At 36.3% G+C, this 19,470-nt stretch overlaps 2 protein-coding genes across 2 annotated transcripts in view; one reads left to right on the top strand and one right to left on the bottom strand.

The window, feature by feature from the left end:
- DNAAF6 (dynein axonemal assembly factor 6) overlaps positions 1–17,611 on the bottom strand; it is a 36,639-nt gene extending 19,028 nt beyond the window's left edge. The window contains exons 1-5 of the mRNA XM_014561896.2: positions 17,496–17,611; positions 11,107–11,274; positions 7,361–7,433; positions 5,272–5,377; positions 2,360–2,456 (exon numbers count right to left, since the gene is read on the bottom strand). Coding sequence (XP_014417382.1) covers positions 2,360–2,456; positions 5,272–5,377; positions 7,361–7,433; positions 11,107–11,271 — 441 coding nt within the window. The 5' untranslated portion in view covers positions 11,272–11,274; positions 17,496–17,611. The remainder of the gene's footprint in view (positions 1–2,359; positions 2,457–5,271; positions 5,378–7,360; positions 7,434–11,106; positions 11,275–17,495) is intronic.
- Positions 16,830–19,470, top strand: part of NUP62CL (nucleoporin 62 C-terminal like) — a 46,018-nt gene continuing 43,377 nt past the window's right edge. Inside the window, exons 1-4 of the mRNA XM_032474692.1 lie at positions 16,830–16,934; positions 17,718–17,906; positions 17,996–18,158; positions 18,276–18,422. Coding sequence (XP_032330583.1) covers positions 16,830–16,934; positions 17,718–17,906; positions 17,996–18,158; positions 18,276–18,422 — 604 coding nt within the window. The remainder of the gene's footprint in view (positions 16,935–17,717; positions 17,907–17,995; positions 18,159–18,275; positions 18,423–19,470) is intronic.

A 19,470-nucleotide genomic window follows, 5' to 3' on the forward strand; every position in this document is an offset into this window, starting at 1 on the left:
GATTGTATTCCTATTACCTTCCTCAGCTTGAGCAGAGGTCTTCTTAAAGTCTCTGGGTTGGATTGTTACATATAGACCAGGTCCAGGATCCAGATAACATATTTAGCCAATTCTAAGGTGCAATTTTCCTCACATTCTAATGTTTATTACACAGTCAAGGTGTATATTTACTGAGTATACTTATTTTTCCTTTGTTACTAAATAAATGGCACATGTACAACTTGATGATGTCTTAGAGTTGAGAAAATGCCATATTATTAACAGGAATAATAAGCTTATAAATTTGCACAAGAAATATTTGAGATGAGGTCAATAACCTCTTTAGTCTGAGTCTTCCCAGTGAGGTTAAGCAGTGACAGTGGATGTCATCATTAATATGCCTACAGGATAAAATTCAAGCTACAAATCTGTCATTTCTTTCTTTTTTGAGAGACAGCTTACCAGTGCACTACTGTCTACAATTATTCTTTATTCTTGTCACACTCAGTCCTAACTCAAATAGGCCATGCTATTTTATGCCTGGATACCTTTCCATGTGCTCTTACCCCTGCTTGGAATGGCCTTCTTAGAATGTTGTCCACCTGAGAAATCCTGTCTACCCAGTGCTGATCCCTTTTTGCTTTATGTCACCATGTACCTGGCATATGCCTTTATGCTTGCCATACTGAACTGCAATGATTTGTTAGGTGTCCATGTCCTTAACTGTAAATTCCTTGAGGGTAATTGACTGTTTCTTATTTGTCTTTGTATCCCTAGGACTTAGGACAGGGCCTGGTATGTAGTAGTTATTCACCAAGTATTTAAAGACTGAATGTATGAAGAAAAAGAAAGAGAAAAAGAATGCTATACATGTGGTGAATGCCATAGCACCAACAAATATTTCATTTGTTCCTGGCATTCAAAGGTGTCCCCATCTTATCCAAACCCTCTGAACTCCTGGTAAACTTAAAATTGTCAACACTGAGTCTACTTGTTAATAATAAAGTGACTATTTTTATGTTAGTTTTATCTCCCCAATCAATTATAAGTTCATTAGAGAGAGGGATCAAACCTTTTTCTGTACATACCTGTTGAGTTTTAGATAAACTGTGTACTCCTACTCTGAGGTGTGATTTAGTTTCCAAGATTCTTCATTCAGCCTACCTTTATTATTAATGCTAGTAGCAAGTTGTGTGAGAGAAATGAAAAGGCTCACAACAGTTTTATTTATTTAGGGCCTAGAATTTCTTTAGAGTTTAGAGCAATCTGCAATACCAGACATCAAAAACAGTTTTACAGTCATTTAAGAGAGAGAAATTTGAATATTACTGGTAAAACCCTGGGAGCTAATTACTTCAAGATCACTTGAAACCTTAGCTCATTAGAGTTTGAAAAATCTCCTGAGGTCCTTAAAGACACTATTCCCATCATGTTACTTGATCCAATTGAATGTCTTAGATTTAGCTAATAAGAGAAAACCTGAAGTTTATGCAAAAGAGAAATTCCATTTATCATTTGCTTAAGAAAAAATATTAAACATCTCCTATGGGCACCTCAGTACTCTATACTGTAGAGGGTTGCTAAGAGAGGGAGGGAAAAATACAGATGTAAACCCCTGATCTCAAAAAATAAATCCCCAGCACCAAACACCAAAATTAGTAGTGTATATTGCCCAAATGAGTTGCAGTCCACACTCTTGGTTAGGCTCAGACTTTTCAGTAAGATCATTATGAAACTTACATAAGCAAAAGTAAGATAGTCACATTGATATTGTTGGTATTGCTATTGTCATTATATAGAAACAGTGGTTTGGCAAAAGATGCTCTCCAACATGCTATAATGTTATTCAGATAAGGAAGCCAGGTAACATTTTAGATGCATTTTTAGACCTTTAAGTCAGTAGTTCAGATCTAAAATTTAAGGAAAAAAATCCCCTTTTAGATCCCCCAATGTAAGCTGAGTCATTAAAAGAAATACAGATATAAGAGATAAGACAGATTCAGGGAAGGAAATCTTTCATTTTAATTGACTGTCACCTCATCAGAAATTAATAACCAATCACATGACATGTATGGAACAGAATTAGGATGAAAGAAAAATGCATCCAAACAGATTGGGCAGTTTTATTCGGACTAGAAATAGTGTTATGTCATATGATTCTATTAGGTTTATTCATAAATCTTAGCCACATGTGTAAATTCAGTTTATTTTGTACATGTTTACCAATTTTAAACTGTGTATCCTATTATTCCCTCTGTACCTCAAACATAGCAACTACTATTTTTAAAGAGTTTATAGCCTTGCTGATGGTATTATGAATACAACAATCAATTTAATTATAATGATCATATGGAAAACGGGAAAGATGGGAGAGGCTTACCAGTAGATCCTTACAACACGCAGTTGAAGCGTCCTTTCTGGTCAATCCCAGGAACACATCTTCAGTTCCCACCTGCTGTTTGAATAGAATTTCATATCTGAAAAAAAAGTCAGTGATACAGAGGCTCAAATGAAAGAGCAATTTCCTGTTGCAGAGCAGAAAACTAGGAACTTATGAGGATGTGCTATGACAGAAAAAAAAAAAGGCAAGATAAATAAAGTCCTAAAAAAATAAAGTTTTTCAGGCAAATAGCAAAACATAAAGGAATAAAAGTCTGGAAATTCAGTCAAAAATCCCTCACCCTGTAAAGCAGGATTTAGGTTGTATACTCTTCTTTTCTAAAAATAAAGCTTAACTATTTCAGAGCTATACAAAAAATAGATTGAGGGAACTTCTAAAAAGATTCTAATAAGAATATAAGTAAAAGAAAAAAGGAAGGTCCTTTCCTAGAAAACAATGGCTCAGAAGAATAGTGGGCCCATAGCCCAGGGTTTGATGGATAGACAGAACCCTCCTCTGCTAAATTTAAGCACAGAGTAGAGTTAGAAAATCCAAGTTTAGTACTCTTTCTGTCATTAACTGTAGGATCTTGGTCAAGTCAAAAACTCATGTGGTCTCAGCTTCTGGATTTGTACAATTTATGGGAGGGGGTGGGTTTGAACTAAATGATCTCTATGGTTTTTTCCACCTCTAAAATTACATAACAGAAAAACTGGTAGTGTAGTCAGTACATCCACAGCTATAGTGTTTAGAGTCTAATCCTAAATAATTCTTAGTTCAGGTTTTCTTGGTATTTTGCCACACACGTGACAAGTTCACAAATATTTCCTTGCCTGTAAATTTGGGACCCTAGGGATAGAATGGTTTATAGAAACCTCCAGCCATAATGTACTCTATCTTTTTAGATGGAATGAAGTAAGCAAACATTTACAAATGACCTTTTCTGTTTAATTCTACTCTAACGAAGACGTGGTAAATCTCTGGATAGGAAGAAAAAGGGACTACATTGAACTTCTAACCACTTGTAAATCGGATTGTCCAAGGATGAAGAAGATTTCTCTGAGCAGGAACAAGACTAACAGTAAGTAGCTATTTGAGATGGGACACTGTTTTCTTAACAGACTTTAACATCTACCAGGTATTTACAAAGGTGAAGCCAGGTTAAAACAAAACAGAAAGATATTGATCTATATGCCCATGATGCCCACATGGATTTGCTCTAGCTGCCATGCTGCTCCTCACCCCGAGACACAATTTTCTAAGTGCCTACTGTTTACATTTGCCTGGATGTCCCAAGGCACCTTACAGGCCACACACCCAAAACCAAACTCACCACTTACCCTCCACCTACATTCCTAATCACAGTTAATGGTTTCACTGTTCACCCAGTCAGCCAAGCTAGTAATCTCAGCATCATTTCTGATGCTTTCCTCTCATTCATTATATCCAATAAATACCAAATCTTCCTTCAAATACCTCTCAAATAAAGACCCTCATATTTCTCTCCAAGGCCAGTGACTTAGTTCAGGCCCTTATTTTTTATTTGGCCACTTGGGCTTCTTCTTTGATGATCTCCCTGTTAACGTTTTTTTACCCATCTTCTTCTATCCATGGGGGCATTTTGAAATGCATTTGCATAAGATAGAAAAATAAAGATTAAAAAATCTTATAAAGCAATTTTCTTCATATCCTGAGTGGAGGTCTTATTCACATAAAGCTTTCATGGATATTCTTTCTATAGAACATCTCACATCAGGATGGAAAGTAAAAATTTACTCAAATCTGGAGTTTGCCACATATGGATGCTTGACGTCCATTAAACTATATGAGAAACAAATGACAATTCTTAGCCTTTCATAGGGATATGTGGACACTTAACCTGAGATTTACTCCCTTCATATTTAAGATGCTGACAGAAATATTTTAAAATCCCCTTTGAATTCTTTTGTTTATGAGGTTTATGGGGTTTTTTTGTTGTTTGTTTGAAAGCTGGATACTATTTTCCAGTTAATTATCTTCAGTCTGCCACTGCTTCTATTTTCAGAACTGACATAGCAGATAGAACCATAGGGTTTTTTTTTTAAACATTGGACACGGTTTTACAGTCAGAATTAGAAAAGTTCTCAGATCCCTTGCCACAGAAGTCTTTAAGAAATTATAAAGTACATTATAATTTAATAAATATTGCCTTTGTTTTTCAAACTGTTCTAATATTCAATCAAGATTTTATTTTAAAATATATACATTTAAAGCTTAGTGTATTTAATCATTAATTTCAATTATGGATGTAAACATACTTTAATCCTTAAAAGTATGAGTGTTTTCATTTATTAGTATGAAAGGCTTTTTATGATAATAATTCTAACTTTCATATTTATAATTCCTATTGAAAAGGCTACAAAGCAAGCCTTTAATCCTGCTTGCAAAATATACTAAACATAATCCTAAAATAACTGGTAAATAAGTCCAGGTAACAACTGATAATTGGAGGGAGAACATAGCCTTTTACTGAAATTGTGGAACACTGAGTAATTAAACGCAGGTCTTTGACACATAAACATGGCATAATAATTTAGTCTGTATGAATGCTTGTAATTTAATGGGCTGGTTTTACCTACTGTTAGTTCCACATTATACAACTAAACTACATTAAATATAAATCTATAATGGAAATGACTGTATTTTTCATTTTTTGTTAGATAATAACTGAAAGGAAGGTATTATGATTTATTATTTGTTTCTGCTCTAGAAGGGGAAAAAAATCATCAATTACACATGGCTTCTGTGTGTCACCGTAGTTTTATCTTTTATGTGGTAGAAGTCACCTTATGAATCTTGTCTTAAATAGAATGGTATCAGAGGACACATCTAACTTAAACCCCTAAACACGTTCCCGGCTTCATTTGACTTACTCTGGTGTTTCTCTGACATCCCACATGTCGTGGTGCTCTGCTCCTTCTAGAACCTCCTCTGGATTCCAGATGTCCTTCGTATTTTCATTGCTGGTTTGAGGGATGACTGGGAAGAAAGGGAAGATAAAGCTGAAGCTGTTGTCTGTTTTACCTCTTGAAATTGCTCCTGTTCCTCTTCACACTCAGTTTGGGATCACTGAAGTAAAACATTTTCTATTTGTAATCACAAGCTTCTTTTTTTGGTCAAAGGAAGCTAAATTAGTAACAACTGACTTAGAAATCTTAATTAGTACACAGCCAATACATTGAAGAATTGTAATAATAATAATTGTAGAAAGTTTGGAAAAGACATATAAATAAAAGAAGAAAATTAATCTACAATGCAACTGCCATGATAGTCAATGATAGCATTCTGGTGGATATCTTTCCAGTCTCTCTCTCTCTGTGTATACATGTATATACACATATATAATATATACATATTTAATGCATAAAAACACTGTATATAAATTATGTATCATGTATAACATATATGCAAGGAAATATTACACATTTTTCAGAAACATAAATAGGACCATATGTAAAATATTCTTACATAAAAGAACAAATCAAATATACAATCTGATTTGGGGGGAAATGTTTTATTTTGCATTGTGTTTTATTATATAAAAGCCCTTCGATACCTTTTCCACACTGTCATAATTCTTAAAAAACACTATCAGTTAAAGAAACTGAAAACAATAGAAACAATGATCATTTTTTAAACCAGTATTTCCCTCATGTAGACATGAGCTATAAAGAAAATCTCTGTCACTTATACTTTATGTTAAACTGAGCACTTGCCTGGGTTTCTACATGTCATCTTTAAATGTTTCAAAGTAAGTAGGCATGCAAAATCCCAGCTTCAATTTGTTCCAATTATTGGGGCAGCAAATGGACCCACGTTAGGTGTAGAACATTATTTTGAGCCTTTTTAAGCATTCCCAGAAATGCACCTGATTGTCAGGTTTTCAATTCTGCCAGTTCTTTTGAAATGCTCTGTTTCTAACCAGCATGGGCTTTGTAAAGCCTAATTACCGATTTATATATAACATTTCACATATGACTCATTGTTCTCAGAATTTAGAGATTATTAGACCAATATTATCAGAAATATAGGCAGCACAGAATTACATCCAAATTTGAACTAGTCTTCCATGGAGTGAATATCTTTTGAATAAGGCAAATAGACTCTTGAGTATGTAGAACAATAATAACTGAAATTTTAAAATCATCCGCTCAGACCTCATTTTAGTCATTATTTTAAACATTTTTCCAGATAAAATCTTTTACAATTACCTAAATTGATGAAGGTACTTTACTTCCTTTCCCTGTCCACCCTCTGGTAACTGTGATCATGACCATTTTTTAAAGATGTGTAAAATGTTCAACTCTGTGAAAATGTATAGGCCAAAATGCTCAGAAAACATCCCAAAATATTTATTCTAGTTTATTATACCTATGACTTTATATGTCACCCTGTGGGCTTAATTTATAAGCTTTCAATGTAAGATAAAATTGTGTAGTTATTTGTTTTATTGTGTTCTCCAAGAGACTATTAGCTCAATGGGGGCAGGGACCCTTTCTATTTTGATCCCCATTGTAGTCTCAGAGATGATGATACTACCTTATACATAATAGGCTCTCAATAAATATTTATTGAATGAATTCATGAATGAATTCTATGAAATTACCAGAATACAGCAGCCTAGAAGGTGAAGAAGCTAAGCATCTTGGTAACTAGACCTTAAATAATAAAAAAATCATCTAACCACATGTGACTTTCTTGGTTTTCCACCTTAGAAAATATTCCAAAAATGTGAATAATTCAAGACAAACTAATTTGCATTATTAGAAAAGTGACTTACCTGCAACAGTAGAGCAAAAACGGCCTCTTTATATGTAAATAGATGTCCATTGTTCCCGCAATTATTTGAGTTCATCTTTGATAAGTGCTAGTGTTAGTCAGTATTACTCTCCCTATAATTTTGCTCCCAAAGAAAAGATTATACTGATTATGCTGATCTACATGCCTTATTAAATAACGTACTTTTGAGCTCTTCTCTTTTTGGTGGTCCAATATTCCCAGGACCCATGGCTCCGACAGCAGATGAACTATTTGCCTGGAGGAGAAGAAAAGTCCAACATTCTGTAATTACTACATGTATAACTTATATGACCAGTAATAATTTAAATTTGATAAGCTTTCCATCTAAAATTTCATTGAGCTTCCTAGTTTAATTTTAAACTATCACTGTTATACAACCGAGAGACAGATGTCAAGTATTATTTTGAATGTTTTCCTTGTCCTTTCAAAAAGTGTTTGGTTTAATAGACTGTAAGGCAGAATTGATCTTTGGTCAGACTAAATCCCAGTTCCTGCCCAGTGAATCATGTTCTCCTGGGGATATGGGAATGAGCCACATTCATCTCTTAGCAGGTTAAAATCAAGTATTAGTATAAGAGCATTGACCCCTCGGTTTTCGCAGTTGTATGGTCATAGTTAGATGGGGGACAGAAGTATGGAAAAGTTTTATAGAACTGAAAACAAACCACTAAACAGAGTCTAAGTATTTAGACATCAAACAACTCATTCAAAACCTTGATAATAGCTTTTACTTTTTTCCACTGTGGTGTGAAACACTTCTTTGTCCCACCACCTCACAACACTGAACTAGTGGATTTAAACAGCAACCCCAAATTAACAGTGTCAAATACATGGTAAAACACTTGAGTCTTCATGCAAGCTCAGGTTTATTTTGCCATCTTCTGTACAAGTACACACATCCCCACAGGACTGCCCCTGGCTCACCAATAGAAGAACAGTTTTCTTTTTTCAACTAAGTATAATACACACTACACCATCAGCATAGAGGCAACTACCTCATTGGTCCCTGTCAGGGGTTCTTCACTATTTCAAGAAAATCCCCATTCTTTTACTAATTGTTCTTGCTGATGTCAGACTCAGCAGTTCCAATTTACTTCATTGCTGGCAGTCAAAAATTCTTATCTCCTTGGATCCAGGCCAACTAGCACCTCTAATTCTCCTTTCCCAGGTCCCTGCCCTTATCTCCCAAGATTTCAGGCAGGTACAAAATGTGTAACATCCCATTTGGGCAAGAGGAATAGTGTCCATCCTTGAAAGTTGGTGGAAAAGCTCACTTGCATCTTTATTATGCTAAATTATTCCAACAGCTATAAATTAAAAATTAATCTATAACATCTCAACAGTTTCTAAGACAGTAACTACTCCTTTGCAAAAGGTGCTTCTAAAGTGCTATGTCTGCAGTGAAGGTGTTACAGGCATTTTAATGTGAAAATCCCAAGACAATATTCTGTACATTTTTTTCTTTTTAATCACTAATGTCATATAAACTTGCAGTGCTTTTCTTAAGTTATTATTCATGAGAATACTAATAATACTAATAGTTAATCAGGGTAAAGCATTTCTTGGAACATGAGGGCCTCGTGTTTTGTTGAGTGCTTCCTTCTGCAGCAAATTAAAATCTGTAGAAATAAAAACTTGACCATTCTTGACAAAAATTGATATGCTCTCCATGGACAGTGATGACTGGATCAGTATATCAGAACAGAGGGGGAGTTTCAGTTTATTAACTTAATGAAAATACATGATTAAAAATAAAATTTTCAAGTGAAAAGATGGATCAGGATAATAAAAACATTAAAAACCATCTGGCAATTGTTTCTATAAGAATTATCATTTCAGTCTCTACCATGAAACTACATCCAATTATCTGAGCCATTTATCATTGCCATTCACACCACTTTGCAATATGTAAGAGTGTTAGAACACCCTTGTTACATTGTCTATGAAGAGTAGTGAACATTATGTCCCAACGTCTTAAGGTCTCTTTGTGAGTTAAAAAACAACAGGCATGCTCTCTTCCCAATCTCCCACATTCTTAACAATCCATGGTGAGGAAAGTATAAATAAACCAATGTGTACGCAACAGTTCTAAAATCTTTTTAGTGAGTGTATTTTCAGAAACACATCACTCTTGTAATCATTCCCCAGTTCCCAAGATTAATACATGTTAAAAAATGAAAAGCCATTTTTCTCCTGGAAAATTTAATAGTTCATTAGAAACATTAATTATTCTCCCACTGTTCTGATACTCCAGTTCCATATCCTCTAACGATATCTGTACTGTGGTGTCCGAATGACCAATTATCTCAAAATTGCTTTTAACTCAGATATACAGCATCATACATTATTATAGTAATTTTCCTCTATAAATTGTACAATTTGGTAGAATGATTCTAGTCCCTCTATTCTCATAAGCACTCATCCTTCCCCTGGAAACACCTCTAGATGCAAATAAACATCTCTAGATATAAATGCCAAAGGAAACAGGCTTTGTAACCAGGGTAAATTCTTATCTCTGAATCTGTTCCAGTTACAAGTTCCACTTCCCTTTATTCAAGATCACTGTTTCTCAAATATTTACACTTTTTCTATATGACATAACCTTACCTTTCCCAGGATGTATCATTCTATTTCAGTTAAGGTAGCAAAAATGAGTTTGCCTTCCCAACCTCATTGATATATTGCTCTTAACTTTTTCTCCTGTGTCCTATTTGGTGTATATAATCAGTGCTGTTACTAACATCCTGATTTTTCTTATTTCTTTGGCCTCTACTAAGAATTTTCTCTGACTAAAACCTCTTAGTTCCTAATCCTGGCTCTAAGCTTACTCAGTTCCCCTTTCCTACAAAATTTTATTTCCACTGCATGTTTTACTTGATTTTGCCCTGTTCCACCTAACTTCCCCCTGGAGCTTCCTGGAAGCTCAATCCAATGTCAATCTGAACCACTGAAATGGCTGCCTATTTAAATTATACTACTTGTTTTTCCACACTATGGCAGGAAAGAATTTTGGGAGGAGAAAATTGATATGTATATTCATGGGAGATGGTTTATTCATGGTAAACTGGTCATAAAAACAAAGAACTTCACTAAAATAATTTAAAGCAAATTGATATATTCTGCTCTATTATGAGATTTCTGCCCCATCTTTTGTTTGCCTTCATATAGCAGTTTGATATATAAGGAGGAGCAGAATGGAGAGCAGGGGGTTATATGAAAGTATTTCAATTTTTCTGGTAATACTGGCAGTGAATGTGGAATGGCCAAAGTTCAATTCACGGAACTCTCCTAACCAAAATAAAGCCCATCTTGCTGCTGCATGCCTCCCCGAGGTTCCCTGCCCTGACCTAATGCTATTCAACTAATTAGATTCTGCAGCTGTATCTATCTGAGCATGTAGCCGGGAGCCAGTTTTAATAGGCTGAAGCTAGTTTGTCCCATTATTTGGCTCAAAATATTTTCTGTTCTGCTTTTGTGTGTAGACAAATAAAAAAAAAAAACTAAGGGGAACGGGTTTTGGGGGCCTAATAAATACTGACTAATTAAAATGATTTGTTTTATAGAAATATTGTCAAGGCTTAAAAATCCTAGATACCACTCTTTGCAATGGTTGTCAAGCATTCTTTGGCCATAAATATAAATGACAAACATTTTGAAATGTGGCTATTGCTACCATAGTTACAGAACTATTTTCCTATTCAGCATTCAGGTAGTTTAGAAAAAATGTAATTATGTTTGCTAGAAATGTACTAGAGGTTATACTCTCATGCATAATCAGCCCTGCAACCTCCTGTGAATGTATTAGATGACACAGCCCTGCTCCCACAGCAAGGTTGGAACAAGTTGTTCAAACACAGTTTTGCAACTTAGTGTGATCAGAACAAATTCATCTGTAAGTATACGACCACCTGTTCCAACTCAAAGTCATCCTCTTCAGGATAAAGTAGTCTTGAGAGAGCCTGCAGAGTTGAAACTGAAGAAATAGTTTCAATTTCCATGTTTTCAGATTCCATGTGTTCAGTTTCCATGTTTTCAGTTTCTGCATTTTCAGATTCCATATTTTCAGAGTCCATGTTCTGAGGAAGAAGATAATCAGAAAGAGATATTTTAGTTTTCTATTTTATTTAAGATATGAAGATTTTTCTAAACTGTCGTATCTCCCTTCTTGCCCTGGGTCACTCTGTTATGTCTTATTCCTCCTTGAAAATCCTTGTAAACTCCTTCAAATATATGTATTGTGCTGACTCGCAGACCTGGGGCAGCAAGTAAATGTGAATATTCAGCTTGTTTTATTAAAACTTCATGCTCAATCTAACAAGCATTTACTGAGCACTACATAGTGATGCTCAGGTTTTAGTGTGTTTAAGAATCACTTGGGGAGTGAGTTCAAAATGTATATTCTTAAGCTCTACCTCTAAAGAAAGGGTATGTCAGTGTCATATAGAATGTACATTATTATTTGGTGATGTACATTTGTAGACTACCTTTTTATCTGTCTCATATATGCTGTCTAGGCTGTATGTTCCATTTAGTGAACTGAAAAGGATGTTTGTTGGGGGGAATATCTCAAGGAACTTTACTCGTTTCACACTTTTGTCTCAGGTAGGCCTGTACCTTTTGCTTTAGTTAAATTTTTCATCAACCCTTGATATTGCTGTTTGAGAACCCTAATGGGTTAGTTCATTAACTTCAGTGAAAGTTCACACAAATTTTTTTTCTGATTATAATAGAGACAATTGATGTATATTGTGGAGACTTTAGGAAATAATACATTAAAAGTAGAAATAAGAAAATCACAACTACCTGTTAATCCTACCAGCCAGATATCAGCCTTTTAAAATAATCTTTACCGTTATACTTGGAGTAGGAATTCAGGATCTTTAAAAATATTGGACGTGTCAGATTTTAATAACCTGAATAAAGACTGTAGAATTAGGCCTATTGTTAGTGATTTGAGCACAAATATAATATGACTCTTTTCAACATTTCTGATATTTCTTAAACATTATTTTATAAAATTAATTCAAAAGAAACATTTCTTTAGTGCTTATATTAAATGATCCACTAAATTTTTACATTGTGCCTAGAACAGTAATACAAAGGGATTCTCAAATGTGTGCTGGTACAATCACCTGTCAAAATCAATCTGCATGTAGATGGTGTTTTACAAAACTTTTGTTTTACTCTTATCTTTTACCATTACTTTGACTCTGTTTTTTAAAAGGAAAACTGATCTTAATGCTAATCGGAGATGCCAAGGGTATGAAACAAATGTTAAATTGCCCTGTACATTTAGCGTAAAGGCAGTATAGTTAAGAGTAAAGGCTCTGGAGTCATGCTACCTAGATTTGTATTTATCATTTACTTCCTAGCTCTGTGACTCTGGGCACATCATTTAAACTCTCTATACCTCATTTTCCTTATCTATAAAATGGGAATAATTATAGTGCTACTTCATAGGGTTGTTACAAGACTTAAGTCGCTTAATATATGTATAAGAGCTTGGAACAGTGCCTGGCACATAGTAAGCACTCAACATATGTTACCTATTATTGGTCTTTTAAAAATTTAATTTTGCTGGGCATGAATATCACTTCTAATAATGATATCGAATAAGTTAGTGATAATACTCATTACATTGGAAGCTCATTAAATTGGACAAGGTAAAATAAGAGGTGATAAAACAATCTTCTCTCACAGTATGGTCTGGTAGTCGGCTATGGAAATGAATAATTGACACATTAAATTAAACACCGAGGCTCCTGTTTATATTTTAAAAGTCCTAGCTGATTGTGTGTTCATTAAATATTTACTTAACATTGACAGCAACAAGTTTATTGAAACACTTTCTGCCTTTAACAATGAAAGGGGGAAATGGATCCAGATATTAGGTATAAAGATATAAATGATATTTTGAGTTGAGATTGTACAATGAGACAAAACAACAAATACAGCAGAAGTTGTTTTATTTCCCTGAAATAGGAAAAGCTTTATAAAAAATATCATTATTATATGGCACATAGTGCCAGCACCCACAGGTATATGATGATGAGGCTTGTTAGAGCTCAAATGTGGGCTGGTGAGAGGGGAAGAAACTGGAACCAGTAAAGCTAACCCAGAAGAAGGGTATTCAGAAGTCCCACATAGAGTGTCTGAGGTAGCAATCAGAACTGCTATTCATGTGTGCTCATCTGCTTGGCAGTGACATGGCAGTGGGAGTTTCAGGACATGAGTGGTGTTTCAGGGCAGAGAGGTTTGAATAGTCATGCTTACAGACCTATTTAGGTGAAGTAGTACCCTGGTCCATAGGTGGGGGTATAGGAGGCCGGGTCCAGTTCTTAAGGACTGTGGGCAAGTTGGCAGCTAGAGGAAGGCTCAGAATAGAGCAGGGCTCAATGTCACAATTGGAAAAGAGAAAATGAACCAGGCACTCCATCAGAGGCTTTCTCACGTCACCTGGGCAACCCCAATGGAGGTAATGAAGGAGGGCTGCAGTTCAGTAGGTATACTGGACACTGGATTTAGGAATAGCAGATTCATTCTAAATCCTCACCAGCTGGGAAGTAGCTCTGGCCTGGGTCTCATCTGGTGAGAGGCAGGGCAGTGTGGGCAGTGGGAAGCTATACCTGGAAGCTGAGTGTCTTCAGTAACTGGAGCTGGCAGGTAGTCAGCAGTTGGTGAATACTGAATGAAGCATGATTAAATTCATACGAACGTTGATTTCAAAGTAGTCACCTTGGAAGGTTATACATTGATGTAAATTATGCTATCACTGCTCAAAATATTTTGGAATTACCTTCATATGTATCACCAGGAAAATAGGTATCATTACAGTATCACTCTGATTACACATCAGATTTGTCTCCAAGTGATTTCTAGCTATATCACATCTACTTTCAAAATATGAAGATTTGATACTTGGAGGATATTCAAAAGAACGCGCTACAGGCCTCAAGGCGATTCTAAAAGAGTAGTTTCAAAAGTAATTTGAGCAATAATAACAGCATTAGAATACGTGGATAGTTTCCCAAAGTGATTGCTTTGAAGGGGATGCTACTCCTTGTGATGTAAACAAATCATTCACAATAGTTTATAGTAACACTCTTTATATCTGAAGCATATTAGGAGTCAGACTTCTTAACTTCCAAATTATGCCAGCATACAATGGTATAGATTCATACTTAGCTAAACTGGAGAAGAAATATCATAATAAAATTGGCACTTCAAAAGTAATTTTTACCATATTAACCATAAATAATAATCTATAAACACAAAATTATAAATCATGACAAGTTTGTTGATATGGTATTTTGAGGAATAAAAGAATCAGCAATACTTTGTAAGTAACTAACTAAACACTTCAAAGTATCAAAAGAGAAAAACTATGATGTGAATTTTTGGAAAAAAAGTATTCTAAATTCAGTGGAAATGAAGATTCTACTAGCTTTTTTAGAAGTCATAATTTCTTAAACTATTAAAAACATACTAAAAATCATTTGACCCAAACTGATCACAGTGGAAAAATTAAAGCAAGATGCGTTTTTATGAACTGTGCAGTGTTAGTTATTTGTAGGACTATCTTTTGTTTATAAATTTGATATAAAGTTCATCTTGAGCCTGGCAATCAAGGTCCTTCAGTATGTAACCCCAACCTAATTTTCTGCACTTCCCTTCTATTCTCTCCTACATGCAATCTGCGTTCTGTTAAAAACTGAACTGCTAATTAAACACGCCCTATAATCTCCTGCCTTTGTACTTTGGAATATATTCTTCCTTTTGTCTAGACTACTCAGTAGAGTGTAGTGATTAAAAAAAAAGATTCTGTCTGTTTGAATCTGGCATTGCCACTTAAATAGGCCAAGAATAAATTTACACTAAGGCAAATTTAAGTAGGAATTTCATTAAAAACAAAATATATTGCTAAATCTTTTATTTGAGATTTGGTTATCTAGAAAATAAATTTTCCAGGCCCCTTTTTTCCCTCTCTCCTTTGCTAGGCCAATTCCAATGGCATCATTTTCTAAACAGTGCCCTTGATTTTTCCACATCAACCTGAACTCTTAGGGCCTTCATAGGTAGAAGTGTGATTGGGGGATCTCTTTTGGTACTAGTCACAGTGAGCTAAAGAGACAGATGCTTCAAAACCACCCCTTTGCCAAAACATTAGAGCCATTTAGGGACTAAAGAAGCTCAAGCAGGATGGTTCCAGACTCATGGCACTGAAGCAATAGTATAAGTAACCTGAGATTAAGTCAGACTCTGGTTGAGAAGGCTGGGGTCCTGTTTTCTATTTATTTTTGCCTCCATCCACAGTGTCAACAGGAATGGCTCTTTGACTTGAACTAATTGGAGAGAAGTCTAGGTTAAATTAGTGAAAACTCTGAATTACACACTATTCAAAAAGAAATCCTATTTTTTTAAACATTTTTTATTGATTTTTAATCATTTTACAATGTTGTGTCAAATTCCAGTGTAGAGCACAATTATTCAGTTATACATGAACATACATATATTCATTGTCACATTTTTTTCTCTGTGAGCTACTATAAGATCTTGTGTATATTTCCCAATGCTATACAGTATAATCTTGTTTATCTATTCTACAGTTTTGAAATCCCATCTATCCCTTCCCACCCTCTGCCCCCTTGGCAACCACAAGTTTGTATTCTATGTCTATGAGTCTAAAGAAATACTATTTTATTAATTCAAGTATATATAGCAAATAAAATCAGAGTAATAAAGAATCACCAAATAATATCATTTATGAACTGATTTAATAAGTAAACACATATCCCTATGTAGAGTACTGACTGTTTATAGCTGAATGATTTCAAAGTATTAAAAATCCATTTACTCTCAAATAAAATTGGCATTTCTTCTGCAACTTTATTTACATAATGCCTTATTTAACAATTCCTGTACTAAAATTCTTCTGAAAACACAAAAGTAAACATCAGTTCTGCCTGTGTCTCAATTAAATTATAATATACTGGTTAATTAGTTTTTTAAATATATTTTTGACAACTATACACATCAATGATTCCCTGCCTATTAAAAGTAATTCATTTTGAATTTTTTTACAGTACCAAAAATGATTTCTTTTTTTAGGTCTCTAACTTTCACTGTCATCAAAAGTACCAAGTCATAAGTAATTACAGATTTTTGTTACAAATTTCAAATATATTTAGTGGAAGATGATTTTTCAAACTACCAGAAATATTTCATAAACCTAAAGATCAAGAAATGAGCCTCCTTATTTAATATTTCCTCTGTCCACTATTCTTTATTTTAGCCAAACTTAATACACTTGTCAATAATTCTTTTGTTTCTGTCTCATTCTCACACTCCACCTCTATCTAAAAAGGAGTTGAGACAGTACATTTTCCTTCAGTTCTTTGAAATTTTCTCAAGTCAACAGGTCTCTTTTCTTCATTTCTTCTGCAAATAGTCTCTGTTCTGAATCCTTGTCACAATAGGAAGCTCTTAGGAGAAATGATCCCTACCTCTCTGGTCAAACTTTGTTCTCTCTCCTCACTTAGATTTCAGTTTTTCACACAGTCCCTTACCTTTTGACAGGTACCCTCCAACGACATATAATACTTACTCTCCCAATCAGCCCTTGGTGAGTAGCATGTCTGGTAGGTACAAGAAATCCACGCACACCACGCTACAGCCCCCCAAGTGCGGCCTAACTGCTTCTCACTGCTTAATGGATCTGACCAACGTCCGTCGGAACGTTCAGGCCACAGCGTTCATATTGTCACACACAGACCATTGGCTACGTAGCACGGGCCAATTTTTTCACTCGGAACAGCGTTATACCCCCTAAAAAAAATCCCACCGAAATCAGGGTGGTCCAAGATAAACCAGGCCTGTACATGTAAAACAGAAGGTATAGTGTCTCCTCCAACTTGGAGCACCCAGATCTACCTATAAGGAAGCATAGTTTTCACTCTCCAATTAACTTTAGAACCATAAGCATGTGTGTGTCTACAGAAAGACTTTGGGGAGGCTCTACACGTTCGTTTTGGGCCTTCTGACATTCGATCCGCATCCATCCCTTGTCTGGTAAAACTGCTCTCTCACATCCTGAAGACTGAGTCTGGTTAAAGCTGAATCCAGCTTCTAGCGTCTAGCGCAGGGTGATTAGGGCACGAGTCTGTTCTATCGCCAACTTGCGGCTTTTTTGGGGGGTATCTCTCAGAGTCCTAAGTATCTAGAGTTCTCTGTAGTTTCTCTGATAGTCACGGCATCTGAGGATCCCTCTTTCCCCCTCCTAAGGTTCGGGTTTCCTCACCTGGGTCAGTTTTTGGGTCGCTCTCTAGGCTCCGAAAATACGGTGGAGAGCTCTGCGTCCCGTGTTGCCCGGGTAACAACTTTGTTTCCTAACTCCCCCAGCCCCCACCGCCGGGTTCCCGCTTGACTTTCCTGGCCAACCATAGAAGAGTTTTCTTTGAAACTGGAGAGAATCAACCAATCCGAGCGCGCGCCAGTCGGGGTAAATGGCTGCCCTTTCCAGTTAACTAGGTCGACTCCATTTAAGCCTCGGTCTCAGTTAGCGACTCTCCATCGCGGACGCGCCCACTGTGGAGGGCGATTTCTTTCCAGGCCAAATTGGCCCCTGCCAACCTCTCTGGCTGCTCCGCAGTCTCAGCGACCGGCCGATTTATTTCGAGGTCTGACAGCGAGCGGCGGCGCTGCCACCAAGGTAAGTTTGCGGCGTTTTTGTTTGTCCTGGGCATCAGCCGGCTCCCTCATCGTTACTCCCCCCCTAACCCCTCGCACGTCCAATTCCAGATAGGACAACTTATCTCGCAGTTCCGGAGCAGCGGGGGAGGAAGGGTTGGCTCAGGGACCTGGGGCTCGGGAGAATTTGCTGCGGTTCTCTGCTCGCTCCGCACGCCCCCTTTCCGCGCAGACAGAAACACGTGTAGTGGTTACGTCTGGGCTCGGCGTTTGTGTATGTTGTGTGTGTGTTTAGGGTGGGATCGCCCTTTTTTTCCTTTGCTGCGGGCAAGCCTTTTGGGTCTGGAGTTCCAGGGGAGTACCCCTTTGGCTGCCACGCGGCTCGGATGAGCGGCGTGCCAGAGCTACGCTTGGCTCCCGCTCCCGGGAACGCCGCGGGAGCTGGTGCCCGGCTTTTCCCTTCTTGGAGTGGAGAAACGCAGGCGCGCCGCTGGTTTACAGCTGCTTGACAATCGGAGTGTTTGCACTTCTCCTAGAGGTACAGTTGTGACCCTAGTTTCCCAGGAATTCCGTGATTTGGTTTTAAACAAAGAGGAAGAGAAAGAGATGGCTTAATAAATATTTCGATTGTTCGGAACTGGTTAGCTGTGTTCGATAGTGGATTACTGCATATATTGAGTGTTGTAAGCAAAGAGAGATAGGATTGCTTAACGGATGGTTACTTTTGGTTGTACTGGGCTTGGAGTTCGGTTATGAATTAACTAAATTGCTTTCCTTCTTTCTGCTCTCTGGCGAAGGGGCTAGTGAAGCTTGAGTTATTTGTTCATTCTACTTGTTACCGCAGTAAACAAAATTGAAGGTAGAATATTTACGATATTGGCTAAAGTTTTGGCTTTTTGGCCAAATTACCTATACCATAATTCCCCTTATTACTGTAGATGATCAGAGTTTAAGGGTCTTAAAATATGTTATTTCTCTACATACTTGTGGAGCTTAACTTATGTATGCTGTTCTGTTTCTTCTTGCTTGCTTTTTTTCTTTCTATTCTGCCTCAGTAAGGTGCATTATTCTAAATCCATAATGCCTACGTAGTGCTTTTCGGACCTTTTGGCTGTGACTCACTGTAAGGAATAAATTTTGTATTGTGACCCAGTACACATCCACAATATATAACTAGCAGCCATTTCGCAGAAACAATACTTAACTACGTGCAATTTACTCTGATACTTTCCTTTATATTTTTAAAAATGTAGGTCATAACCCACTAATGAATTGTCATTCACAATTTGAAAAACACTGGCCTTAGACCTTTGGTTTTCAAACTTGTGTGTATTTAAGAATCACTTAGATTTGACACAACATTGTAAAATGATTATAAATCAATAAAAAATGTTAAAAATTATAATAAAACATTTTATATTGAGGATAATAGCTAAAAAAAAAAGAATCACTTAGGATGTTTGTTACAAATGCAGATTTCCTTGCACTCCAGGTACTGGTTCTGTGGGTCTGTGGTGGGGCCCTGGAAGGTGATTCATATAACATATATGAAGTGCTTGGTACAGTGCTAGATGCACAGATACTTA

This window comes from Camelus ferus, chromosome X (assembly GCF_009834535.1).
Source record: "Camelus ferus isolate YT-003-E chromosome X, BCGSAC_Cfer_1.0, whole genome shotgun sequence".
Lineage (NCBI taxonomy): Eukaryota > Metazoa > Chordata > Mammalia > Artiodactyla > Camelidae > Camelus > Camelus ferus.